The sequence below is a fragment of the Podarcis tiliguerta genome (assembly GCF_965153285.1).
Source record: "Podarcis tiliguerta genome assembly, chromosome: 1".
Classification (NCBI taxonomy): Eukaryota; Metazoa; Chordata; class Lepidosauria; order Squamata; family Lacertidae; genus Podarcis; species Podarcis tiliguerta.
Window position 1 is genome coordinate 14,476,587 of NC_139534.1, and position 24,424 is coordinate 14,501,010.

The following is a 24,424-nucleotide window of genomic DNA, read 5'->3' on the forward strand; positions in this document are numbered from 1 at the left end:
GCAAAAGGAGGCAAAAGCCGCACACTCTTTAAAGGGGCTCCCTGGCTTCTGCTGCCTTTTCTAGGAGGTGGGGGAATTCCCCCACCTCGTAGAAAAGGCAGCAGGAGCCACGAACCCTTTGAAGAGCGCGCAGCTCTTGGGGGCTTTTCCCCGAGGAGGGAGAAGGGACTGGCTGGCTGAGTCCGTCCCTTCTCCCTCCTGTGGGCTTTTGCGGGAGATGGGGGAATTCCCCCACCTCCCGCAAAAGGAGGCAAAAGCCGCACACTCTTTAAAGGGGCTCCCTGGCTTCTGCTGCCTTTTCTAGGAGGTGGGGGAATTCCCCCACCTCGTAGAAAAGGCAGCAGGAGCCACGAACCCTTTGAAGAGCGCGCTGCTCTTGGGGGCTTTTCCCCGAGGAGGGAGAAGGGACTGACTGGCCATTTCAGTCCCTTTTCCCTCCTGGTCGAAAAGCCCTTAGGAGTCGCGCACGGCTCCTATGGGCTTTTGCGGGAGGTGGGGGAATTCCCCCACCTCCCACAAAAGCAGGGAGAAGGTCTTGGAGTAGCGCACAGGCTGCGTGAAGCCTGTCCGCTGCTCCCAGAGCTGCGGGGGGGAAATAGTATTTTTTCCCCTGATTTCCCCCCCTGAAAACTAGGTGCGTCCTATGGGCCGGTGCGTCCAATAGGGCGAAAAATACGGTATGTTTTAATTGTTTACTTTTCCCACCCAAACAAACTAGGATAGTAGTGAAATAATTATAATAATAATAAACCTATATTCCAGCCTGATGCATCATATAAACGGAACAAAAATAATAGAACCCACTTCAAAAGTCCCTTTCCCTAGGATTATATCTATTTCTCAAACCTAGTGTGACAATTTTTATTTTCCCCTTAAGTTGAAATGCACAATTACTAATATGTTATTTGTCTCTCAGGCATTCTGTTGGAGATACCAAAGTTCCATTTTGTCTTCAGTCCTGTGTGAAGCCTTTGAAGTATGCTATTGCTGTTAATGACCTTGGCACGGACTATGTACACAGATATGTTGGTAAAGAGCCTAGTGGACTAAGATTCAACAAATTGTTCCTCAATGAAGATGGTAAGTTAGCTGAATATGTATTTGCCACTTCCCAATATTCTATCTTAAAAAAAAAACAGTGAGGGATGGGGAAGATGGAGAAGTGGGTACAAGGGAAGAATGAACTGGAGTGCCCCCTCCCTCTGTCTGTTCTATGAAATTGCTTGGGCAGATCTTTTTTTCTGGTTTTAGATATAATTGCAGCTAATGTCATTTTAGGGACACCGGTGGCGCTGTGGGTAAAACCTCAGTGCCTAGGACTTGCCGATCGTATGGTCGGCGGTTCGAATCCCCGCGGCGGAGTGAGCTCCCGTCTTTCGGTCCCAGCTCCTGCCCACCTAGCAGTTCGAAAGCACCCTTAAGTGCAAGTAGATAAATAGGTACCGCTTTATAGCGGGAAGGTAAACGGCGTTTCCATGTGCTGCGCTGGTGCTGGCTCGCTAGAGCAGCTTTGTCACGCTGCCCACGTGACCTGGAAGTGTCTCCAGACAGTGCTGGCCCCCGGCCTCTTAAGTGAGATGGGCACACAACCCTAGAGTCGGACACGACTGGCCCGTACGGGCAGGGGTACCTTTAACTTTACCTTTAATGTCATTTTATGGTTTAAGGAGAGTGAATGAGAAGATGTTGTACATATTCAGATGTGCTTGCCAGAGTGCTTGGGTAGCAGACTGTGTAAAACAAAGAAACCTGAGTGCATACTTTAGCTCAATATTTTCCTGGGGAAATTGTGGTGTTTGCATTGTCCCACATAAGCATTTGGTGTGTTCCATACCAGAGTTGGGTTGTGGGGAAAGGATTGTAGCACCAGGGTGAGAGAAAAGGTTTAAAGAACTTCTCTATCCAGTCCAGTGCTGTGATGATTCTTCCCCCCCCCCCCGCCCTACCTGCTTAAACTTTCTCTTCTCTTCAAATGTGTGGGTTAATCACTCCTGTTCTAGAATTGCGGGCATGATTAATGCCAAGTAAACCCACTGGTTTCTGGGCCAATCCTATAGTTCATACAGATGCACAACAGGGATCCTTGTGGGACAACTATTACCCTTTGCATATCTTCATCCTGGACCCTGCTATTCCTAGTGACCCCAAAGTGAAGCAGCAGTGTTACCGAAAAACCAAGATTGCATACAGTGGTACCCCGCAAGACGAATGCCTCGCAAGACGGAAAACCCGCTAGACGAAAGGGTTTTCTGTTTTTCGATGTGCTTCGCAGGACGAATTTCCCTATGGGCTTGCTTCGCAAGATGAAAATGTCTTGCGAGTCTTGAGATTTTTTTCCGCTCCCCACCCCCTTTTTCTAAGCCGCTAAACCGCTAATAGCCTTTTAGCAGCTAATCCGCTAATCCCTTAAGGCTTTAATAGCCGCTAATAGCCGCTAATAGCCGCTAAACAGCTAATAGCGCTAAGCCGCTAAGCCGCTAATAGGGTTGCTTCGCAAGACGAAGAAACCGCTACGAAGAGACTCGCAGAGACGAAGAGACTCGCAGAACGAATTAATTTCGTCTTGCGAGGCACCACTGTACTTAGGAGTTCACCCATGCAGCTGCATGGTCTGTTGTCATTCATAGGTACTTGTTCATGGTTATGGCTACCAGCATATTTCCAGTCTGTAGATCCAGTATCAAGAGGTAGTGACCATCTTTGAAAGATTCTCCAATCTCAATGAACCTTTTGGCGCTCAAATTCACAAGGCTTTCCCCTCCAGGTCAGGAAAGGGAACACTGTCTTGAAAGAGCAGAGGACAGCATTTCCTCTCTGCCCTGTCATGGAGGGGGAGGGACAGAATTAGAGTGCTATGTGAGAGGGCTGTGTGCCTCTGTGCATGCAATCATATGTGTGCAAGTATGAGCGCATGACTGCATGAACAAGAGAAAATGTATATGTGATGTACATACTTTGGTCATGCTCACCACTGCAGTCCTTGGAAGGGTGGCAGATTGCCAATGTGAATGTGACCTGTAGGCTGGAAAAGATTAGCCGTTGCTGTTGTTGAGTGAAACTTCTTCCTTCCTTCTGATTTATGGTGATAAGATAATGAGGGACATTGTTTGTCAGTCTTCTCTGTTATAGAAAGTAATACTATTGGTAACCTAACATCAGTGGGAGTTGTGCTGTCAGTTTATGTGATATCCTTGACTATATATGGTCTCCCATGTGCTGTGGTTATAAACACCGCATTGTACCTATGGTGCACTTGGGAATGTTTTGTGTGGAGAAAAGAAATCCTTTATGTGAACATTAGTCTGCCAAATTTCTCCCATGCAGCAGGGCTTTGCTGCCTCCTTTCCCGCTGCAAACCCCTAAGACCTCTTCTGGGGGCAGGGGGCCCTTTAGAACAACATAGGATGTGACATTAGGGTTCTAGGGTGTGGTTGGTGGGGGTTGACTGCTGCTTTGTTGCTCATCAGTTGATAGAGTTAATAAATTGCTCTTAAGTAAAAATCTTTTTAAAAAGTTGCATGTTTTTCTGGGTGATACCTCACTGTGGCGCCCCACCTGTTCATCCGACTATTGCTTGTATGAAGAGAACTTCCCTTTCCCCCCTCCTTTCTCCTGCAATACCCCACATGCTCCCCAAATTTGCTCTGGAGGGTTGGGGCAAATTGGGGAGGGGACAGTTGCATCCTTTGCTATGATGTTGGATCTCGCCCTCTGTGTGGCTTTTTGCATAAGCTGTCACTAAATATGTTGAAAGGTGAAATTACATTCTGGTGACTCATCTAGCTGAGGAATGAAAGACTGGGTTTATTAGTGAAAAACCTGCATACTCCCAGGATCTTTGCTTGGTGAGAGAAGACACCTCTCGGTTGCCATGACACCAAATTAATTTTTAATACAATGATAATTAAGAGATGGCAGTTGAAGACCATGTGATCTTTCTGCCGAGGAATAGATTTCATGTGTTTGTTTATCTGAAAGGAAATGCTTGTAATTTAGAAATACAGAACACATTTTTGGCTTAAAGCTACTGCTAAAAGATAGATATTTAGTCATAAAATTAGCCTGTCTAGCTCTTTTTGTATTTTAATATAGTTTTATTAGTGTTCACAGATGTCGTACAGACTCTGGAAAGTTCTTAATTTAACAATTAATGTGGAGCATTTAAACAGCTCTGTACATTAAGGATTTGTGCTGGTTTATACTTTGAATAGCGAATATAGGTTTGAAAGACAGAACTTTAATTAAGCATCGACAAATACTGATATAGAAAAGTCCCCTTGGTAGTCTGAGATGTAACTGATGCTACTTTTTGTTGAGACATTAAAAAGAAGCTTGGTTTTATTTTGGAGTTGTTTGTTGTAAAGAATGTATATTATGTGAATAAAATAATAAAGGATTTGAAAGGGGGGGGGGGGAGAAGAAACTTGGTCCAGAGTTCTGCTGGTTCCATAGGCTGTCTGTTAATTTCCATTTTTGCCCTCTTTGCTCTTTTTGGACCCATCTGTGGGAATCATTAGCCTAGGAGCATAAGTAACCTCGTTCACTTGTAGATGTATTTAGCCTTGAATTCCAGGCCATTAACTTCTTGATGGTGATTACTAAGCTCTTAATACATAAGAACTAGGATACTGTAATGTCCTTGGCACAGTTCCAAGTGTGTGAATATCAGCAGTTGTTTCCACAGGCAGGATGCGCCAACTGTTGTGTCTAAAAGTTACTGCTATGTGCCAACTCAATATTTCATTAGGAGTAGAGCGCATGCACTTTCATTGACTATCCTAAATATAGTCCACTAGTTTTCCTATATCACAGTGTCATCTTAACAGTATGGATAATCATCGCTGAATGTTGAAAACAGCTGAGGTAATTTCACCTCACCATAAGACATTAAAAAATAAAATACTAACATTTGTTCTAGGACTGTGAACTATTTCCCCCCCCCCCCTGTTTTCTCCTTGCATATATTTTGACAGCATATTTTATTGGATACCTTTGCACCACTAGGTCCTGTAGCCAAGATGTTCTAGTTCAGTAACAACTCCCTTTTCTGCATGTAGAATTTATAGCTGAAACATAAATGGGGTGTAGTAAACAGAACAAAACTAATTCAATGTTGAGATTTCCAAATCTGTCTGCGCAAGCATATTAGCTTGCCAGACTGAATTATCTCTCCCAGGACATTCTGGGGGTTCTCCTGGACCCTTCCCACTGAGCTTATTTGGGGGGGCAGGGGGGAGCCCTTTGCAGAAGTGGAAGTACTAGAACAGGGTTCATTAGGTGAATAAAGCCCCATGTTAATAAGTTTGTATATGTTAATCAATGTTTTAAAAAAAGTTTGCTGCATTTAGTTTAATTGAAAACTTATATTTCTACTGTTACTCAGAGTAGAGTTAACTTCTTTTTAGATGACGTGAATGCATGTGCCATTATCTCTGGCATGCAAGAGCTGTTTATTTCATTTCATCATTCTGGTTTGGAATTTAGTCCACTTATGCAGTAGGGAATCCTGACTACATGTGGAATGTTGGTTGATGGAGAAGAGAATAGATTGTGCTGGTTTTCACACACCTTTTGTTAATTTAATTCCTTGGGTAGTGAATGTACATGACTGAATAACTTTTGTTTTGCAGACAAACCTCACAATCCTATGGTGAATGCTGGAGCAATTGTGATCACTTCCTTGATCAAGGTAAAATGTTTACACAAATTTTCTGAACTTCATTATTAACATTTTTGTGGAAAGCTATGTTGTGCAATGTTAGATATTGCACGGACAATGAAAATTTTAATTTGAATTGCAGTTTGTAGTCCACACAAGCATGCGGGCAAATATGCAAAAATATTTGAATCTAGAGGGGTATGTGTGAAAGTAACTGTTTTCGTTGTTACTTTTCTGAAACTAAACCCTACCCTGTATGTTCAAAAACCAGTTCTGAGGTATGGTACGAAATAATTTGAAGGGGAAATGCTCCTGGTGTGTTATTTCTCTCTTCTCCCTCCTCCTTTAAATTTGCTGGATTCCAAACTGCTGTTTGAAATAGGTTGGGTTAAAGATGGGCTCCTACTTTTTTCAGAGTAACACATGCTTCTCTAGATTTGTGGCCTGAATTATATTAAAATGGAAGGAATATTAGATAATGCCACTCCCGACATAGAGAGGGGGTGGGGTTGCGGGCTCACGCCCACGTCAGCACCATCGCGGGCGGTCCTTAGCCCCATAAAAGGTCGGGGCAGCCCCTGGCTCGCCCCTTTCTCTCCTGCAGCAGCAGCGTGTTTCCCACCCTCCCTCCCTTTAGGTTGCCCGGTTTTTGCTATGGGCTTCGGCTGGTCGCCGCAAGGGGCCTGGTAGGAGTTTTTCCATTCGGCTAATTGGCTATATTATGAAGCCTTGTGGTTTTTTCGCCTACCTCGTAGCAAAACGTCACAACTTCCCGGTAGTGGCGGTTAGGCATTGGCAGGGGTATTGTCATGCAAATTGGTCGGGGGGGAGGAGCGCCATCACCTCCCCCACTTCATGAAGGGTAGTTCGTTAAAGGACTCCGAGGGGCGTCGCCTCGTCCGAAACCTACGGAGGCTAGGGCCTAAAGCGCGCCCCCGAGCGGTAACCCCTGGGGGGGCGCCTACGGATGTACATCTCGGGGGGTTCCCCCTGTTGGTGTTTAACCCTTCCCGGTCAGACCGGATAGTCGGTTAGGGCCAATGCCTAAATGCCAATACCTCTCTTACCTGTAATCAATAAAGTTGTGGCCATTTATGCCCATTAACCTTAATTCTGTTGTCTGTGTCGTTATTTCTACTTATGCGGGAGGGGGCGGGTTTTGCCACGCAAGCATAACACCTTCTACTTGAGATTTGATGGATTCTGTGAAACATGCAACTCATTTTAAAGTCTGTTAAATGAGAACTTGTACATCAATTTTAATATACAGTTTAAATTGTTTCTTACATATTTTAGCATTTGTTGCAGTGATGCTCTTCTAAAGGATTTAAAACAAAAATTGTTTCTACATCAAGTGTATATTTTGAATGACAGAATTGTTCATTATATTTACAAGTATTAACATACTTTGGGTGTTTACATCATTAATATGCCTTAATTGCTCATTTAGTGTGATGAGATATCTGTAAGAATTAAAAACTTATACTGGAAGCAGTGGCTCTCTAGAAATAAGTGAAACTAATCAACATTTCACTCCCCTAGTAGCCTTAAAAATGGACAACCTATGCTGTTGATTTCATCTTAACATCCATTAATTTGTTTTCAGACTTTTAGATATGAGAGGCTACTTCAGTCTTGGCTCATGATTTTCTGCTTTTCGTTATATTGAATAAAATAAAATAAAATCCTGCTTAAAACATTTATCTTTAATAGCTATAGGTGAAGGAAAATGGCCTTAAGTATGACAGGTAAATTTATTCATGTTTAACTTTTCTCTGTAGGTTTAAATAACTTTGAAATTCATTTTGACAGTGGGTTAGAATAAGCAATATACAATACATCAAATACTTGACTGTAATTATTGCTACAGTACAGCCTGTTACAAAGTACTGTAGGGTAAAATCCAAAGTGCAAACTTTCCTGGAAATAAGTTCCACTGTAATTAGTCTAAAATGTGCTTTTCTATCACAACAGTGTAGGTTTCAGGCTGTTGTAATATTCTGCAGTTTTAGTTTTTACTGCATGCAATCGTGATATCATGACAAGAACACTATAGCAACTTTTTGTAGCCTGTACTGGATTGCATTGAAACTTTGCATGTAGTATACTTGCATGTCCAGCAGACATAAATCACCATATTGCATCATCTGTTTAAAGTGATTGTAAGACATTTTTTGTGATACATCTACTGGGAAGCTATTTTGTAAAAACTGAGTGACTATGAAAACTTAGGAATCAGCACTGGGTTTTTAATACGTGGTTTTAATTTAAAAATATTTTCGCTATCATTCTGAGATAATTGTAAGCTCACACTTAGTAACATTCACAACCACAGGCTAATGGTATGTTTGCTTGGAAATAAGCCTTGCTGTCTCCAATGAGACCTACTTCTAAAGCCTATGTATAGAATTAGAGTAGCTTCATACATGAATTTGGAGCATTTGTTAGCTCAAGATCATAGAATACTAAAATTTCTGTGCTTGGTCTAATACAGAGTGGCAAGTCAAATGGCTGTTTAAGGCTACAATCCGAAGATGTAATCTGTTTTGTTGAAGAGGGTGCAAAACCTTGGGAATTCATTCATTGCGTATCTTAAATGTGTACCTTATTACATGTTGTTTTTCACAACTGTATATGCAATAGGGCAATAGTTCTAACTGATTAGCATATTTTGTTTACTACTGCCTTTCATGATGCCATTCTAAACCTACTGCCATTTGAAACCATTTAAATATAACACATATAGTGGCAAGACAATGCTGAATTGTACCAAAGTCCTTTCCTGTATATAAGGAAAGTTATAGAAGCTCCTTTAGCTTGAGTGGTTAAAGCCTATTAGTCAATGACTCCTAAAGTATGGTACATAAAAGAAAGTAAAGTTATTTTCTAGAGCAGTCAATGGCCACCACTGATAGAACATTAAGCCATGATTTTAAGGGTCTGGGTTCAAAGAGTGCAACAAGCCAGGCGTTGACTTACTTTGGCTGTGATGTGGTAGCTGCCGGAGTTGGATAGGACCATTGCAGGAAGTGTTTGAGCACTAGCAAGCTAACAAAAAGCCATAGTTTGTTTTAAACTATGGTTTGATGTCGTGTACAAATTGGGCCAGTGATAAACATCTCAATTAAAATTAAACTCACTTTGTACAGCTGTATTGAGTGTGCAGTAAAGATGTGCCGGGTTTTTGTTGGCCACTCCTGGGGAGATTGCTGGGCTAAATAGATCTCAGATATGGCCTAAGAAAGCCGTTCTTAGTGACTAAGGTTTCTTGTTCTTGCGCATACTCTGGTCTGTTGCTTCTCAAAGTGCTACTATACAGTTTTGGATCTTGCATAGTGGCAGCTGTATGTCAGGAGCTGTGCATAAAAGCCTTACTGAATGAGAGATGCCCTTGCTATGTCAACCTGCTGAATAATAGTGTATTGACAGCTACAAATCTGTGATGTAGGACATAGGTGACTGATCGGCATTCGAAAGATTTTAATTCCCATGCAACATACCGCATGACCACTGTTAAGAGAGAGAGGTCATCTAGAGAGGTCAAATGAATAAAAGCCTCAGTGTAACAAATCTTAAGAACTGGTGCTCTGTGGGAATACAAAATAGTTATAATCATGTACATAGGTGAGCAGAGAATGCCATAACAATGATTGCTCCTTTTCACCCATTTTCTAGTGGGCACATGAGGTGAATTCTTCCTTTGGTCAGACCTTGCAGTTCTTACCATGGTTGAAATTTATACGTACACGTTACAATTTTACAGTTTGGTGTTACTACTTTTCCCCGCCCCCTGGCAAGTGCACAATTTAATTAATGAAAGCTATTCTCTTTTCCTAAATTCTAAATACAAAAATCCCCTTACCTGGGAATCCCAAGCTCTAGTTAAAAGATACACGAGTCTTAAATAAACTGCTGTATCTGAACGTCTTTGCAGTTTCTAGATTTACAGTTTGAAACAGTATTTGTAATTATTATTTTTAGGTGTAGTTAAGCATAGCAATTGGAGGTAAGCCCTAATTGCCAGCCATTAACCCCTCAGAAGACATGGTTTTCCATTATTGAAATATTTGTCCTAATGCTTGTAGTGGTCACTTTTTCAGTTAATGTTTGATAAGTTTTGCAGGGCCCATTGCAATCCAGCATAAACTCCCAGAAAATAGACTAGGTTGGTTTATATACCCAGCGGACCCTTTTTGTTTGTTTTTTTATATAGAGACAGTGAAAGAATCGGGATAGCTAATAGAAGTGATGTCAAAGTATGTTTTGGAGAGTAAATATTCTTCAAGGTTTTTTTTGCATTCACTTAGAGGAAACTCTTTAGAAATTCAGTATCAGAACTGATAATGGATGCTGCTTGTCAATGGATGGGCCCCATCAATGGAAGGATTCCAACAACCTTATCTAAAAATGAGGGGAAGGAAAACCACTTATAAATCATTTTTTTCAGCTTCAGCTATGAAATAATAAATGCGATCATGAGAGCTAACAAAGTAATACCTGGAATAGACCCATTGAAATAAATGGAGTTAAGTAATGTTCGTGTGGACATATTCCTAGTGATCAAACTTACTAGGGCAACCTAAGTCTCAGATTGAAACCCATTTACTTATGAAAATGGTGGAGAACTGAACTAACCTCTGTCTGCATAGAAGTTGTACTAGATGTAATGAAAGCTAGCAGTTCTTGCAGGCTCATCCCTATAAATGTTATACGACAACTCTGCTCTTCATACCCTATAGCTTCTGAATATATTCAGCCTTTTGTTCTGTGTTTCAGCTGATTACTCAGTTTAGTAATCCTGCAGCTAAATGGATATATGTACAGAAACAGCTTTATTTCTTTAAACATAGATCACATTTCCCTTTCCCTCCCTCCTGCTTACTCAGACATGATACTTGTCTTTTCCTATAGGTTCTTCAAAATTTTATATATATCTGAAAAAAAATATTAATAGTAACTTGCTTAGTTTTCCAATGCGTGGTCTGTTGTTTATGAAAATATTAATTAATACAACACTTCTGCTGTTTGAGGTTGTCTCTTTCATCTTGACAATCCTTTATTCCAATTTTATAGAAGTAGTCCCACTGAGTGAATTGACCAAGGCTCCCCAGTATGTCCATTTCTGGGGTGAGACCTACTTAATCCAGGGTCTCCTAGATTCCAATTCAAGCTAGGCTAGAAGTGTTGGTCAGATGTAAAACACAACCAAAGCAAAAGATTATTAGACAATATGGTCTATTTGTGTTCGAAGGTTTAAATGTAACTTGTAAGCAACAATTACAAATTGAGTTTACATATTAAAATTCCAGCCATAAATATAATACTAGTCATAAATATAATACAAGAATTGATCTTGTTTGTGTTTCGATATGCTCTCAAATCATTCAGTCAAGCCCTGATCATAGGCTAGATCCAGAAAAAGTAATATTTTGAGCAGACCCTTTGAAATCAGTGGGACAAATTATCTGTGACTTCCAATTTGCACACTGAAAGTTCTCTTCTGTGCCACTGTTTGGGAAAACTGTATGCATATGGTGTTGATTTTGCTGATAGTTATTTTCCTGACATTGAACTTATGTGGCAGTTTTGGCACATACTGGGTTTCACGCAACTCCAGTGAGCATGTGGTTTATAGATATTTATTTGAATAATTCTGGAACTTTGAATCAGGATATCTTAAGTATTCTGACCCCCCCCCCCAAAAAAAATCTGTTCTGGGGGATTCTTTCAACCCTGGGGATGTTGCAGAGGGAGGTGGGGTAAGTTCTGTTGCACAGGTACTATTTCTTGCAAGTACATAGTTGCATAATCAGCCTTTGGAGGAAGAACCACATAAGCTTGCATAATACAAGTCAAGTAACCGTATTAAGCACAGAATTAAACATGGTGAGGTAGTACCTCAAAACTGAGAGCTATAAGAAAAATCTAAGTATTGCTGAGATCCTATTGCATGCTGATGCAATTATAATATAAATAAATAAAATGAGAGCCTATCCTCTAATTTAATATGGATATGTAAACGTTCTTTTAAAAACTTGCATGAATGGTGTGTCATTGGATTGTCTCAGTCTAAAACTACTTTGTGTTCATAGACGTTCATTGTATATACACAAAAGTGTGCATATACACATAAATATACATTCAAGCATGCACACTGCAAGTGTGTATATGTATATATTATGTTTGTGAAGTTATTGCATGGTACGTTTGTAGACAGATGAACTGCTTGTAAAACTTCATATATATAAAACTTGAGACTCCACAAAGTGGAAAATTAGACTGAAGTCAAAATAAAATTTGGAGAGAACAAAGAACTGCTCTGTGTTCCATCTTAAAGTTGCCGGGGGAAATATTTTCACAATTTCCAGGGGGGAAAACAACTCTCAAATATTTGGTGCCTCATTTCTGGTTGACTTTACCTACAACTTTTGCCTCCTTTAATCTGTAAAAGAAATGGGAAAAACTGGCGGTGTTAAGAACCTGCATTAAGAGTCCCATTTTAATGAATAGTTCATGCAGTACAAGCTAAATCCAAGTTTAGGGTTTTGCTTTTTAAGGATGCTTACTTTTTAATCAATGTGCTTAAACTGGTATCTAGAAGGTGCTGTGAAAGAGTGTTTTTTGTGTGTGTCAGGGTTTTTTTTCTGGAGCTAAAGGCAGGGAAACCCTGAATTTGATAAATGCTGAAATAAGTTTGCTCAGACACCATTGTTTGCTATGTTTACTCTGCTAATAGTATCAAACATATGAAGATGCTCCTTTGCTTTTTTTGCAGTTAAGGTCGGGTGCGGGGAGGGAACCACTCCTTTCTGTACTTTTGGCATTCAGCATCTTTCTCCTTACCCTGTAATACGGGGGAGAAATGCAAAACTTGTTTCAGTTTTTAACTGCCTTAACCTTGACGACAATGACCAGTACGGCATCCCGTAACTAATGCTGACCCACTTTCCCAAAGCAACATTCACTGTGCATTTAAAAGGTTTTTGTGGTTTAAATGTTGTTACATATTTTACAGCATTAGGATCTATGGAATATTTTGACAACTGCAACAGTTCAATGAAGTTGGTAATTTCTTCTTTTAATTATTTTTTCATTGAACAGATTTGGAGTTACACTTTTTTAAAAGCTTGTTTTTCTAATGCCTTTCAACACAATGCTTAACCTTTTTAGCGTATTTCTTAAATAGTCATTGACTATGGGTAGCAGTATTTTTACTTTATTGGTGCATAACCTTTGACACAACAGTGTGGTATTCTTTCAGCTGGTGATCATACGTGTATGACTGCACATCACTAGATGAGCTGGTGCGTGTGGCTTCACAGATTATCTGCAACACCCTAATCCACTTGTAGAATGGGAAATGAGGCTGGCTTTATGCATTTCATGAGTAGAATTCTGGTACATACAGGATTCAGGTTTTTTTTTTTCTTTCCCCTATATTAAACATAGTGCAAGTAATGTTTTTTTGGATTGATTTGAGGTAGTGCTTTTAGATAACAGAACTAAATAACATATTAACCCGATGTTTCTGAGGCATTAAGTAATGCCTATTAATTTGTGACAGTCTGTTTTTAAAATTTATTAAGTATATTTATAATAATAATAAAATAAACTTATGCAATATGCATCCATCCATCCTGATGCTTAACAATAGATTCCCAGCCACATTTAGTTCTGGAGACGGTCTGTTGTTAAAATGGTATTCACAACAAATCTCTTAGAAATTGCCTGTCAAGTTTGTCCTTTGGACACACAGATACAGTTGCTAGACTGTTGTTCGGATAAGGACAATGCTTCTTTATCCTATACCACCGCTTTCCCATCAAATATGGTAAATCTGCCTTATTTAAAATACCCTACCTCCATAGCGGTTTATAGCTGTGTTTCCATAGTGTTTATTTTGGCAACCAGGGATATTCTTGAAAATAAGAGACTATATATGGAAAAAAAACAGCACAGTTAAAAAAACCAGTTTTGTTTTTTTGACAAAAGAAAATACCCATTTTAAATATCCACATATCAAGTACCTATAGCAAGAACTTGATTCCGTGGCCACAACCCAGAGTAGAGTGAATGGAAATCTGTACATTGAGGCTTTCCCTTTTTGGGGTAGCAAGTTCTCTTTGCCCCCAATATAATTTACGCAGAGTAACAGCTTGGGCCAGGGCTCCTAGATATATACACCCAGGCATTGATGATTGAGGGCTTTACACTTGCTATATCATATAGCAAGCATGAAGACATAACAGCGTCAATTGTAGAGTTGCCTTTATATCGTTCCTTGAGTTTCTAAGCAAGGGTATAATGCTGAAATAGAGGCTGTGTCAAGGTAGAGGGAGGATTGTGCTCTGTCCTTTGAGTCCCACTGATGCTTAACTGGACATTTTAAAATGTTTGCCAGTTAATAAAATCCAGGCATCTTTTGAACTGCATTTGGACAGTATATCTGCTACTGCAATTTCTGTTATACTGTAAGATGTTTACCTATAAAACTTTGGAATTAATGGCTGGGGTGTAAAGATGCTTATGCACACACCCAGGATTTCCCATGTGTGCATCAAGGCATCCTTGATACTTTCCCCAATAGCTGTTTGTGCTGTTTTGGAGTCATTTCCTAAGTTTTGACAGCAGCTTAACAAGTGGCGGAAGGGATGCACAAATGGAAGTTCTCAGCTGGACTCTTTGGTTATAGCTAGACTTTTTCATGCAGTTGCCCTTATAGCAGTGGTAACACTCCTCTTCTACTCAATAGTTTACGTACAACTGTCCCTGGCCCCTAAATAAAATAGCACTGAACATTCTAGTACCCAGCATAATGTAAAATAAAGTCTTGGACTACAAGAATGGAACGTTAATGTATCCACTGATTACAATAAACTATAAGTGAATTTCCAAGGCACTAATTCATAATTGAGTAGAGCATTTAAAATAAAGCTAGCCTTATTCAATGTTCATCTCTGTTTCCTCACCTTAGTAATTTTCAAAAATTGAAACTTTCTGTAGTGTTCTTAAGTTTGATATAAACCATTTAGTAATCTAACTTTAGGTATTTAGACTAATAAATAAAACAATAGTTTAATATTAAATATTTAAGTAGTTATAGATTATTATGAATTATTTTCTTTAAACTAAGTTAAATTAGAATTAAAACTTCTCTTGTATTAACAAACTTTGTAAATATGTCTTCTTTCCTTTCAGCAAGGAGCAAATAATGCTGAGAAATTTGACTATGTAAGTGAACCATCAAACCTTTTAAAAATTATTTCCCATAGTTGAGTTTGAAACTGCAGGGTAAGATTTTATTTTTGTATTTGCTTTTTTTTCTTCATTTCTGATCTGTGAACTGGCATTCAAAGTCTAATTTAAGCAAAAGAAAAGAAAAGCCATAATCTTGCTCCTGTAGAATGAACTTGGGTTCTGAAACACACCAAGCTATGATAAACTTTCATAGTTGGTGCTTTTGAGAATCAGTTTCCTTCCTTTTTGTATTATTTTCAATTTCTGAAAGTCTACATTGCTTCTGAAGAAGGAACTTCAGTTCCAAAACATGCCAAACATCAATAAACTTTAATAGTTGGCGAAAACGGCGAAAACATTGAAACACCTAGGTATTGTTTGTGCAGCTTAACAGCCCAGTTCTCACAAAATGCTAAGCCATTGTACAGCATTATAGGGACAGTCCTTGGAGGCACACATTGCCCTTTCATCTTTCAGTCCAAGGAGGAAATGGAAGCATTTGTTTCCTGGTTTAAAATAACCACAGTTTACATCTAAACCGGACCAAAACTGTAGTTACTTTACACTATGGTTTATTGAAATAAGCCAGATAATAAACCCTACTTTGATCTTGTCTTGTTTCATTAAACAGTCAGTTAAATTAACCTGAGTCCCTCAATGGGACATGACATAATAAACTGGCTTCCTCTAGACCACAGAAGTGGAATCTCCCAATCTCATGGCTGTGCTGAAGGAGGAGTGGAAGTGCATAAACCTAAGGCTTGTTCTCGTGATGCAAAACCAAGATTTCATATTTCATCTGAACCAAGCCAATGAATGTTGAATCCTAGGCGTATGGGGATAATAATAATAATATAATAATTTATTATTTATACCCCGCCCATCTGGCTGGGTTTCCCCAGCCACTCTGGGCGGCTTCCAACTGAATATTAAAAACAGTACAGCATCAGACATTAAAAACTTCCCTAAAGAGGGCTGCCTTCAGTTGTCTTTTAAAAGTAAAATAGTTGTTTATTGCCTTGACATCTGCTGGGAGGGCGTTCCACAGGGCAGGCGCCACTACCGAGTAGGCCCTCTGCCTGGTTCCCTGTAACCTTACTTCTCGCAATGAGGGAACCGCCAGAAGGCCCTCAGCGCTGGATCTCAGTGTCCGGGCTGAATGATGGGGGTGGAGACGCTCCTTCAGGTATACAGGACCGAGGCCGTTTAGGGCTTTAAAAGTCAGCACCAACACTTTGAATTGTGCTCGGAAATGTACTGGGAGCCAATGCAGATCTCTCAGAACCGGTGTTATGTGGTCCCGGCGGCCCCTCCCAGTCACCAGTCTAGCTGCTGCATTCTGGGTTAATTGCAGTTTCTGTGTCACCTTCAAAGGTACCCCCACGTAGAGCGCATTGCAGTACTCCAAGCGGGAGATAACTAGAGCATGCACCACTCTGGCGAGACAGTCCGTGGGCAGGTAGGGTCTTAGCCTGCGTACCAGATGGAGCTGGTAGACAGCTGCCCTGGACACAGAATTGACCTGTGCCTCCATGGACAGCTGTGAGTCCAAAATGACGTTACTGTACATTCTGAAAACATTGTGATGCTTCTTTAACAGGTGATGCAGTTCATGAATAAGATGGCTGGAAATGAATACGTTGGGTTCAGTAATGCCACGTAAGTATGCTTTTTAGTTTTAAAAATTTCCTCTTTACCCAGTTTCTTCTTGAGTCTATACTTAGTTCTGCTAGCGTAAGTTAGGTAGTAAGTACATTGGAACCTCGGTGTTCGAAAACTGAAATGTTTGGCTTTGGAGACCCTCGAAAACCGAGGTTCCACTGTAGTTCAAACAAGTGTTGGTTTATTCAAATGGAGCATGATTTATGCTTGTCCTCACCAAACACTCCCTTTTCTGAGTCCTGTAGCACTTAAGGAAAAGGAGATGTGGTTCCTTCAAAGGCCCAGGGAGGCAGTTTCTCCTTTGTAAGTTTGGCTTTTGGGGAAGCACCAGCAGTGCCTCACTACTGTTGCCGCCTCCAAAACTCCACTTCTTCCAAGCTCTCTTGAGAGAAGAAAATATATTTCTTTTTCTTTTCTTAGGATTTTTCTTTGGGGGGGGAGCAGTAGCAGGGCATGCCCAACTGCAGTACAAAAACTAGTTCTTTCCATATTATTGTGGAGGGAAATAGGTGGTTTTTCAACTGCAGAGTTGGGTGGAAGGTTCCCTCTGCAATAACTGAGCAGAAAAGGAAAGAGACCACCACCACCCCTTTTCTCCACGAAAAAGGCAGGCAGTAGTGTTCCTTTTTCCATCAGGTTTTGCTGGATGCAGCGGCTGGTGTTTTTTCTCAGCAGCTCAACGTGCCAGGAGGGAAAGCATTTTTGAGGATGAAAGGAGAAAGAGTTTTTGCCACGAGCAGGACATTTTGCGAAAGCACAGGGAGTGTTCGCTGGACAGCAGAAGGACATTGCCACTAGCAAATAAGATTATGAAATCCTGATTAAAATACGCTCAGGATGCTTGGGGGAAAAAGGACATTCTAAAATTCCATTGCTTCATTGCCTTCGTTTCAGCCAACAAAAGTCAACCAGAATAAACAGATCTTAAAAGCTGCTGAAAGATGTTTTGGCATTGGAGCATCTTCTACGGAAAGAGCTGGATTGCTGTAGTTCAGCCACCAGATTGAATGCTTCTCTGTGTCTTTTGCAGTCTATATGTGACTCACGATGTTATGTGGTCTGGCTCAAAAAACAGTCTGCTTTGGAGATGCTCAAACCGGACTGTTAATAGCTTGTAAAAGTTATGGAGGGAGGTAGCACCTTGAACTGTGTTTCAAAAGCAATATGAAGCCAGTGCAGATTCTAGAGTGCTGGTAGAATTGGCATCCATTGATGGCTTGCCAGGAAGCAGCCTGCTGTACCAGTTAAAGCCTGGCCTAGCTTCAAAGTTCATAGAAAGGTGCATGATCAGAGTTGGAAAGGAACACAAGGGCCATTTAGTCCAACCCCCTGCAATGCTAGAATCTTTTGCCCAACATGGGACTCAAACCCACAACCCTGAGATTAAGAGTCTCATGCTGTACCCACTGAGCTACATTATATGGGAACTGCAGGTTGCCACTCCCTTGCTCATCCGATATATGCAATGAAATGCAATCATGGAATCCTTCTAGTTTAGAAATTGTTTTTTGCTGCAAAACTAAATTGCTTGTTGCATCTGTAACACTTCCCCTTTCCCGGGAGTGGGCCCCATTGCACTTAGTACAAGTTACTTCTGTGTAGACATGTATAGGTTTGCACTGACTGTATTTTACAACCCTTTCTAGTTTCCTTATTTAATAATTTGCAGTTTTACTGAAAATTTATTCAAATCGGACAATGGAGAAATGCTCAATAGGCATTGTTTTGGCTAGTAATGCCCTGTGACACTAATTTGCTTTTAAACTAAGCTTGTGTCTTGCTAAACCTGTAGATTGGTAGCTAACATTTTTTGGGCCAGTGGACAGGCACATCTGGATTTTCAAAAATTTTCTGGGGGCTGCCACATCCAAAGGAAAAGACAAAAAAGACAGGGCCACAAAAAGGCACAGGCGTGCTCCCCCTCCTCCCCATCAGTGGGAAAAAGTCGTGTACACCAACCATCACTATGCTCAGTGTGGCTTTTTAAGGGATTAAAGACAAAGACCTTTCACAGACACCACGGGAGAGGCACCCATGAATTGGCAACCATTTATGTAGCCACTTAAGCCTCTCTATTAAAGAAGGTAGAAGAACTATCAACATTAACAAAATGTCATCAGCATACAGAAATTAATTCTGTCTTGCTAAATAAATATTATGGTTTTCTTTTTAAAGTTGTATCCTAGTCAGAGGCTTTCAGAACTGTTATTAAGCATCCTGGTCTTAAGGTGCATTTTCGTATTTCCTCACACCTAGGTTCCAGTCTGAAAGAGAGAGTGGAGATCGAAACTTTGCAATAGGTTACTATCTGAAAGAGAAAAAGGTATGTTGGAGGATTACATAGCCACCAGTTTCTTCACTTTTCAGGCCATGTACTACCACAGAACAGCCTTTCACATACTGTCAAACCTCGGTTGTCAAATGTAATCTGTTCCGGAAGACAGTTCGACTTTCAAAATGTTCGACAACCGAGGATCAAAGCGCAGTCGGCAAAGTCAATGGAGGGGGGGGGGGGACTCACCGGAAGCCATTCGGCTTCCGAAAATTGTTCGAAAACAGGAGCAGTTACTTCCAAGTTCTGGTGTTTGGGAGCCGAAACATTCCAAAACGGAGGCGTTTGGGAGCCAAGGTGTGACTATATGCATAATAAGTATAGGATATAATGGTGATTCACCAAAGGGTGCATGCAAGGTAAAGCAGCAGTTTCTGCTGTTTGGAAGCTTATTTGCATGCCACTTTTCCACAAGATGGTGTCCAAAGTGGCTCTTGCATATCTGATAAACAGCAATAAATATAAGTCACTTGCACTTCCACATTCTTGTCAGATGTACCTATTCCTCTACAAATATGAAGTCACAAGCAGCCTGTTCTGTCAGCAGAAACTACCTCTAATTGGATTTTGGCTGTGATGTCATGATACCACCTCCATATCTGTGAAACCTCATGGCCTAGCTTGTGTACTAAAATCCTCTGCTATTTTTTCTAGTGTTTTCCAGAAGGCACAGATATGGTTGGCATACTGGACTTCTACTTCCAGGTAATTATCTGAACTTCATGTCTATAATCCCGAAAGAGAAATGTAAAAAGCTACAGAAATAATCGGGCAAGTGTAACATTGACAAAAATCTCAAAACGGGGGTCAACAGTTAACTATACTGCAATACTTAACTAACTTACTTTTGCATATTTCATAAAGGCAGTAAAAATGCTGTACCCCAATATCAGATGCTATAAAACTATCTTTAAATTGTTATTGTAGTCTATGGAAGTTAGAGTAAGTTATCTTAGCAGTGGATTTTTATTACAGTGGTACCTCAGGTTACAAACAGCCTAGCCAACGAACCTTTTGGATTACGAACACTTCAAAACCGGAAATGAGTGTTCTGGTTTGCGTGTTATTTTTTAGATTGCGGATGTACTCCGTGTGTGCACTTTCGTTTTGTTGGCACGGCCTTCCCTTGCTCAGCGCAGCGCAGCAGCAGCAGTGTTTTCTCCCCACAACGCATGCCAGGCCCACGCTACCTCGCCCCAGTCCCTCGGCGCGCTCTGCTCTCCCAGCCTCAAGAGGTGCGCCTCCTCCCGTCTAGCGCAAAGCACCAGCTCAAGAGCAAACGAGCGCAGAGCTCAGCCCGGTGGTGGCGGCAAATGAGGGAGCCGCCTGCAGCCCAGAGCAGTGTGCCACAAGCCCCGTGCTTTGCCTACTGCTTCCTCCGGATCGTCCTGGTTGCCATAGCCGGGCTCCCCATTCCTTCCGGTTCCATCCTGCCTCCTTCCCAGAGCGGGCGGGCTCAGCAATGCAGGCGGGCAGCTGGAGCCAGGGAGCCCAAAGAGCCGTGCACCTGCCATTCCGTTTCCCTCAGTCGGCGCTTCCACAGCAGAGGGACCCAGAAGAGGAGAAGGATTTGCTGCAGCATCATCCCGTGGAAGCGCCGACTGCAGACAAATTGAATGGAAGGTGCGCAGCTCTTTGGCTTTCCTCCCTAATCTGCTGACAGCTCATTCCAGATGCTGCAGTCTATAGCTGGGTCTAGATTTTGTAAGGCAGTCTTTTAATCTGTTTACTTACGCAGTATACCACTTGTGTGTCATAGTTTGTAACTGTTCCTACTCTCACTCCCCACCTTTCTTAAGCTGTGTTCCATAGAAGTGACTTGCGAATCGGCCAGTGTAATGGCAGCAACGTTGGCTAATGGAGGGTTTTGCCCAATCACTGGTGAGAGGGTACTGAGCCCAGAAGCCGTTCGGAACACTCTAAGTTTAATGCACTCCTGTGGCATGTATGACTTCTCAGGACAGTTTGCCTTCCACGTAAGTAGCATTTTCAAACTAGCATTTAGTAGCCGCGCCAATAGGAAACATTTAGGCTAAGCATTCACTCTCTAAAGTAGCAATTTTAAGCTTTTGCTTAATGTTATTTTATCTAAAATGTTTATATGCTGCCTTCCATCAAAACTGATTCAGCTCATAACAATATAAAGTGACAAGACGCAAAGTTGAAAATACAACTCAATAAAACGGTAAAAGCTGCAGTTCAAATAGCAAATAAATAAATAAATAACCTAGCAGAACGTTATTTAAATAAATAAAATAAGTAGGTGAGAACAAAAAGTTTAGCGAAGTTGACACCAAGCAAACAGCCATGGGGAGGTCATTACATACCTGGTTGACAGCTGCTTCCTTTCTGATGGCAGGCACACACTGACAAGGACGTTGGAATTAGAGTATGGGGACATTGATAATGAATCTCAAACTGTTTAGGACTTTGCCTATTTGTTTCAGGGTCCAATTCTATCATGAAATTCTTTTAAAAGCAGGTGTGATCGTGGTCTTAATGAACTGTTGTAGTTGATGTTCTGAATTGAAGCTTCCAGTCAGTCTTTGGAGACAGTTCCACATGTAACAACACACCGCAGTAGCTCAACCAGGAGGTTATGGCAGCCTAGGTCACCATAGTAATACTGTCCCTATCCAGCAGTGGTCACAGCTGCAGCTAGTCAAAGGCACTTCGTCTTTTGGAGGCCCAAGTTGTGTCTGTGATAATGGCAAACTCCGAGCTTACCTGTATGAGTTCACCAACTAAATAATACCTGAGACATGAGTTGACACCAGTAAGTCGATCCTGAAAAGCTCTCTTTAGGACTACTTCAGTTATGGATGGCCACCGAACATTTAAGTTCTGATATCTTTTAAGTCCTTAAATTTTAAATATATTTTAAATTCTTAAATGTAAGCCTTCCTGCTGTTCCCTTTAATCTAGGTTGGTCTTCCTGCAAAATCAGGGGTTGCTGGTGGCATTCTGCTGGTTGTTCCCAATGTTATGGGGATGATGTGCTGGTCCCCTCCTCTGGACAAGATGGGCAACAGCGTTAAGGGGATACACTTTTGTCACGTAAGCAGCAAGCCTTCTCACTTGCATATTTTCTTTGGTTTGCATCAGAATTTTAGTAGACTTTCCGTTTTCATGCCCACCTCTAATTTCGTCATAATCTAACAGATGGGCAGGCAAAGCTGTACTTGCTCTGCAGAATTGGTTTTTGCAAGTGCTTGGAAAATGTCATCTGGAAAAACCTTTTTCAGATTCCAGCATGAACGATGGTTCATGTTAGGGCTGAGCCAGATACTTCACATTATTTCAATGTGAAAGAAGATATTCAGGGCTCCCTGATGTTTGCAAGAGCCACACCCGTCTCATCCGGCTTGTTACTGTTTGTTCCTTGCCCCATTTGGCTGCAATTTGCATGGTATTTTGAGAAAAGAGCCAGCTGTCTTCTGAATAATAGAGCTCCAAAAAGCAACTGGTCAGTGTTATATCATGATGTCACTGAGGCTACCTGTTAAACAAAAATGATGCTAAATCTGCAGCTTTAAGCTGCAGCTGCAAAGAGGGAGTACATTTTGCAGGTGAAAAAAGTCTTCCAAAATGCACTTATCTGTTTCAGTCTAGCAGTTCACATATTGTTGGCTGCCAAAAATGCTGGTTCTTTGCTTTCTATTCACCTACGAATCCATATTTCAAACCAATTTTAGATTATTATTATTATTATTGCAAAATTTGTATCAACCAGTGAGCTTTTCTAATGGGCTCCAGTAAGCTATGTAATCAGATAATAACAGACTAGATGTGTAAAGCATCGAAACTTATAAACTTTGCTGGTTTGCACATAGAATAATGTGATGTTCTGACCATTGCAGGAACTGGTATCTTTGTGCAATTTCCATAATTACGATAATTTGAGGCACTTTGCGAAGAAGCTTGATCCTCGCAGGGAAGGTGGTGATCAGCGGGTAAGTAGGAAAGGTATTTCAGGTTATTAGTGTGTATTGTGTATTTACTAGGTTTCTCCTTTTCCAAAATAAGATCGATCAATGACATGCATTGCATCAATATGTAAATTCTAATGGTTCAAGTTCAGTTTACCTAATTGCCATAAGTGGAGCTTAGTGCCAGATGTTGTGTTTTTGCCATTTTGCCTACTCTGTTAGTAACTTGGCACCTGGTAGCACACTAGGTTTTGCTGTTGCTTTTAGCATGCCTTGGTTTGGTTTAGTATATTCAAGCCAGCCTCAAAGCAAGGCCGTCATTTATAGTAAGATCTAAAGCCATCTTGGGCCAATTAACTATGGAGCAACGTTGGCATGCCTTCCAAAGTACAGTGGTACCTTGGTTTTTGAGTGTCTCAGAAGCCGACCATTTCGATTTTCAAAGACCAAAAACCCAGAAGTGAATGCTTCCGTTTTCAAACGCGCCTCGGAAGTCAAACGGCTTCCAAGGCGCGTTTCTCAATTTTCTCAATTGAATTTGCCGACCGCCTTTTGCCACCTCAGTTGTCAAACGTTTTGGAAGTCGAATGGTCTTCCAGAACAGGTTACGTTCGACAACCGGGGTACCACTGTATAGTCAAGTCTCTGTGTACATGTTTGCAGTATAGATGCGGAAAAACCCCTTTGTTATTCTTGGTGCTCAGGGTAGCAGTTGTGAACTGCCTTTTGCAGTGTCTGGTGCTCTGTTGGCTGCATTAAGAATTGCTAGAAAAAGGAAGGAACCTTCCCATTTAGTTTTTCTCCTAACTACAGTGGTACCTCGCAAGACGAATGCCTCGGAAGACGAAAAACTCGCAAGACGAGAGAGTTCTTCGTTTTCTGAGTTGCTTCGCAAGACGGATTTCCCTATGGGCTTGCTTCGCAAGATGAAACATCTTGCGCCTTTTTTAAAAAACTGCCAATGCATTCCTATGGGAAACCGTCAATACACAGTGGTGCTTCGCAAGACGAAAAAACTCGTAGAACGAAAAAACTCGCAGAACGAATTAATTTCATCTTGCGAGGCACCACTGTATACCGGATGGCTTGGAGAGACGCTTATGCAATCTTCCTCTTCTGGCTATAGCTCTTAGGTTTCACAGAGTACTTTGGGGGCACAGTTTTGATATTTTTTTGGGGGGGGGACTACGATTTTTGGCCAAGTCAAACAGACCCATGGCTAGGTTTGCCATGCTATTGTGGGAATGACCCTCTGCCCACCTGCAGCTCCAAGGCCAGGGGAGCAGCAGTGTGTGAAGCCTAATGGGGAGGGGACAGCTGAATAAGGAAAGTGAACCCCGAATCCAAGAATTTGGCCTTCTGAATATCCCCAACTTCCCGTATAGTGAATGAAGCTGGTTGGAGGAGTGGCTCTTGCCTTCCCTGCCACTCCCTGCATTGCAGAAACCCCCTTAACTGTCTCAAAACTGAATGCATAACCATGTCAAGAGGTAGCGGAAAGTCAGTGCTTAACAGCTGGCTTAACGCTAATTGCTAAATATCAATAATGCTAGAATGTTTCCCCCCCACCGGTAATCTAACAAATACTGTGTGTTGCTTGAACAA

The 24,424-nt window shown here is 41.2% G+C and overlaps 1 protein-coding gene and 1 long non-coding RNA gene across 4 annotated transcripts in view; one reads left to right on the forward strand and one right to left on the reverse strand.

Moving 5' to 3' along the window:
* The window catches only part of GLS (glutaminase), a 76,995-nt gene that overhangs the window by 15,720 nt on the left and 36,851 nt on the right, over positions 1-24,424 (forward strand). For all 3 annotated transcript variants that reach the window (XM_083409209.1, XM_083409211.1, XM_083409210.1), the window contains exons 6-14: positions 917-1,080; positions 5,631-5,689; positions 14,858-14,890; positions 16,497-16,555; positions 18,815-18,881; positions 19,545-19,595; positions 20,690-20,866; positions 21,816-21,947; positions 22,751-22,843. In XM_083409209.1, the coding sequence (XP_083265335.1) occupies positions 917-1,080; positions 5,631-5,689; positions 14,858-14,890; positions 16,497-16,555; positions 18,815-18,881; positions 19,545-19,595; positions 20,690-20,866; positions 21,816-21,947; positions 22,751-22,843 (835 nt within the window). The remainder of the gene's footprint in view (positions 1-916; positions 1,081-5,630; positions 5,690-14,857; positions 14,891-16,496; positions 16,556-18,814; positions 18,882-19,544; positions 19,596-20,689; positions 20,867-21,815; positions 21,948-22,750; positions 22,844-24,424) is intronic.
* On the reverse strand, positions 22,748-24,422 carry LOC310665119. The gene is made up of 2 exons (XR_014505183.1): positions 23,888-24,422; positions 22,748-23,622 (listed from the first exon to the last, which is right to left on the reverse strand). It is a non-coding gene; the product is annotated as an uncharacterized lncRNA (long non-coding RNA).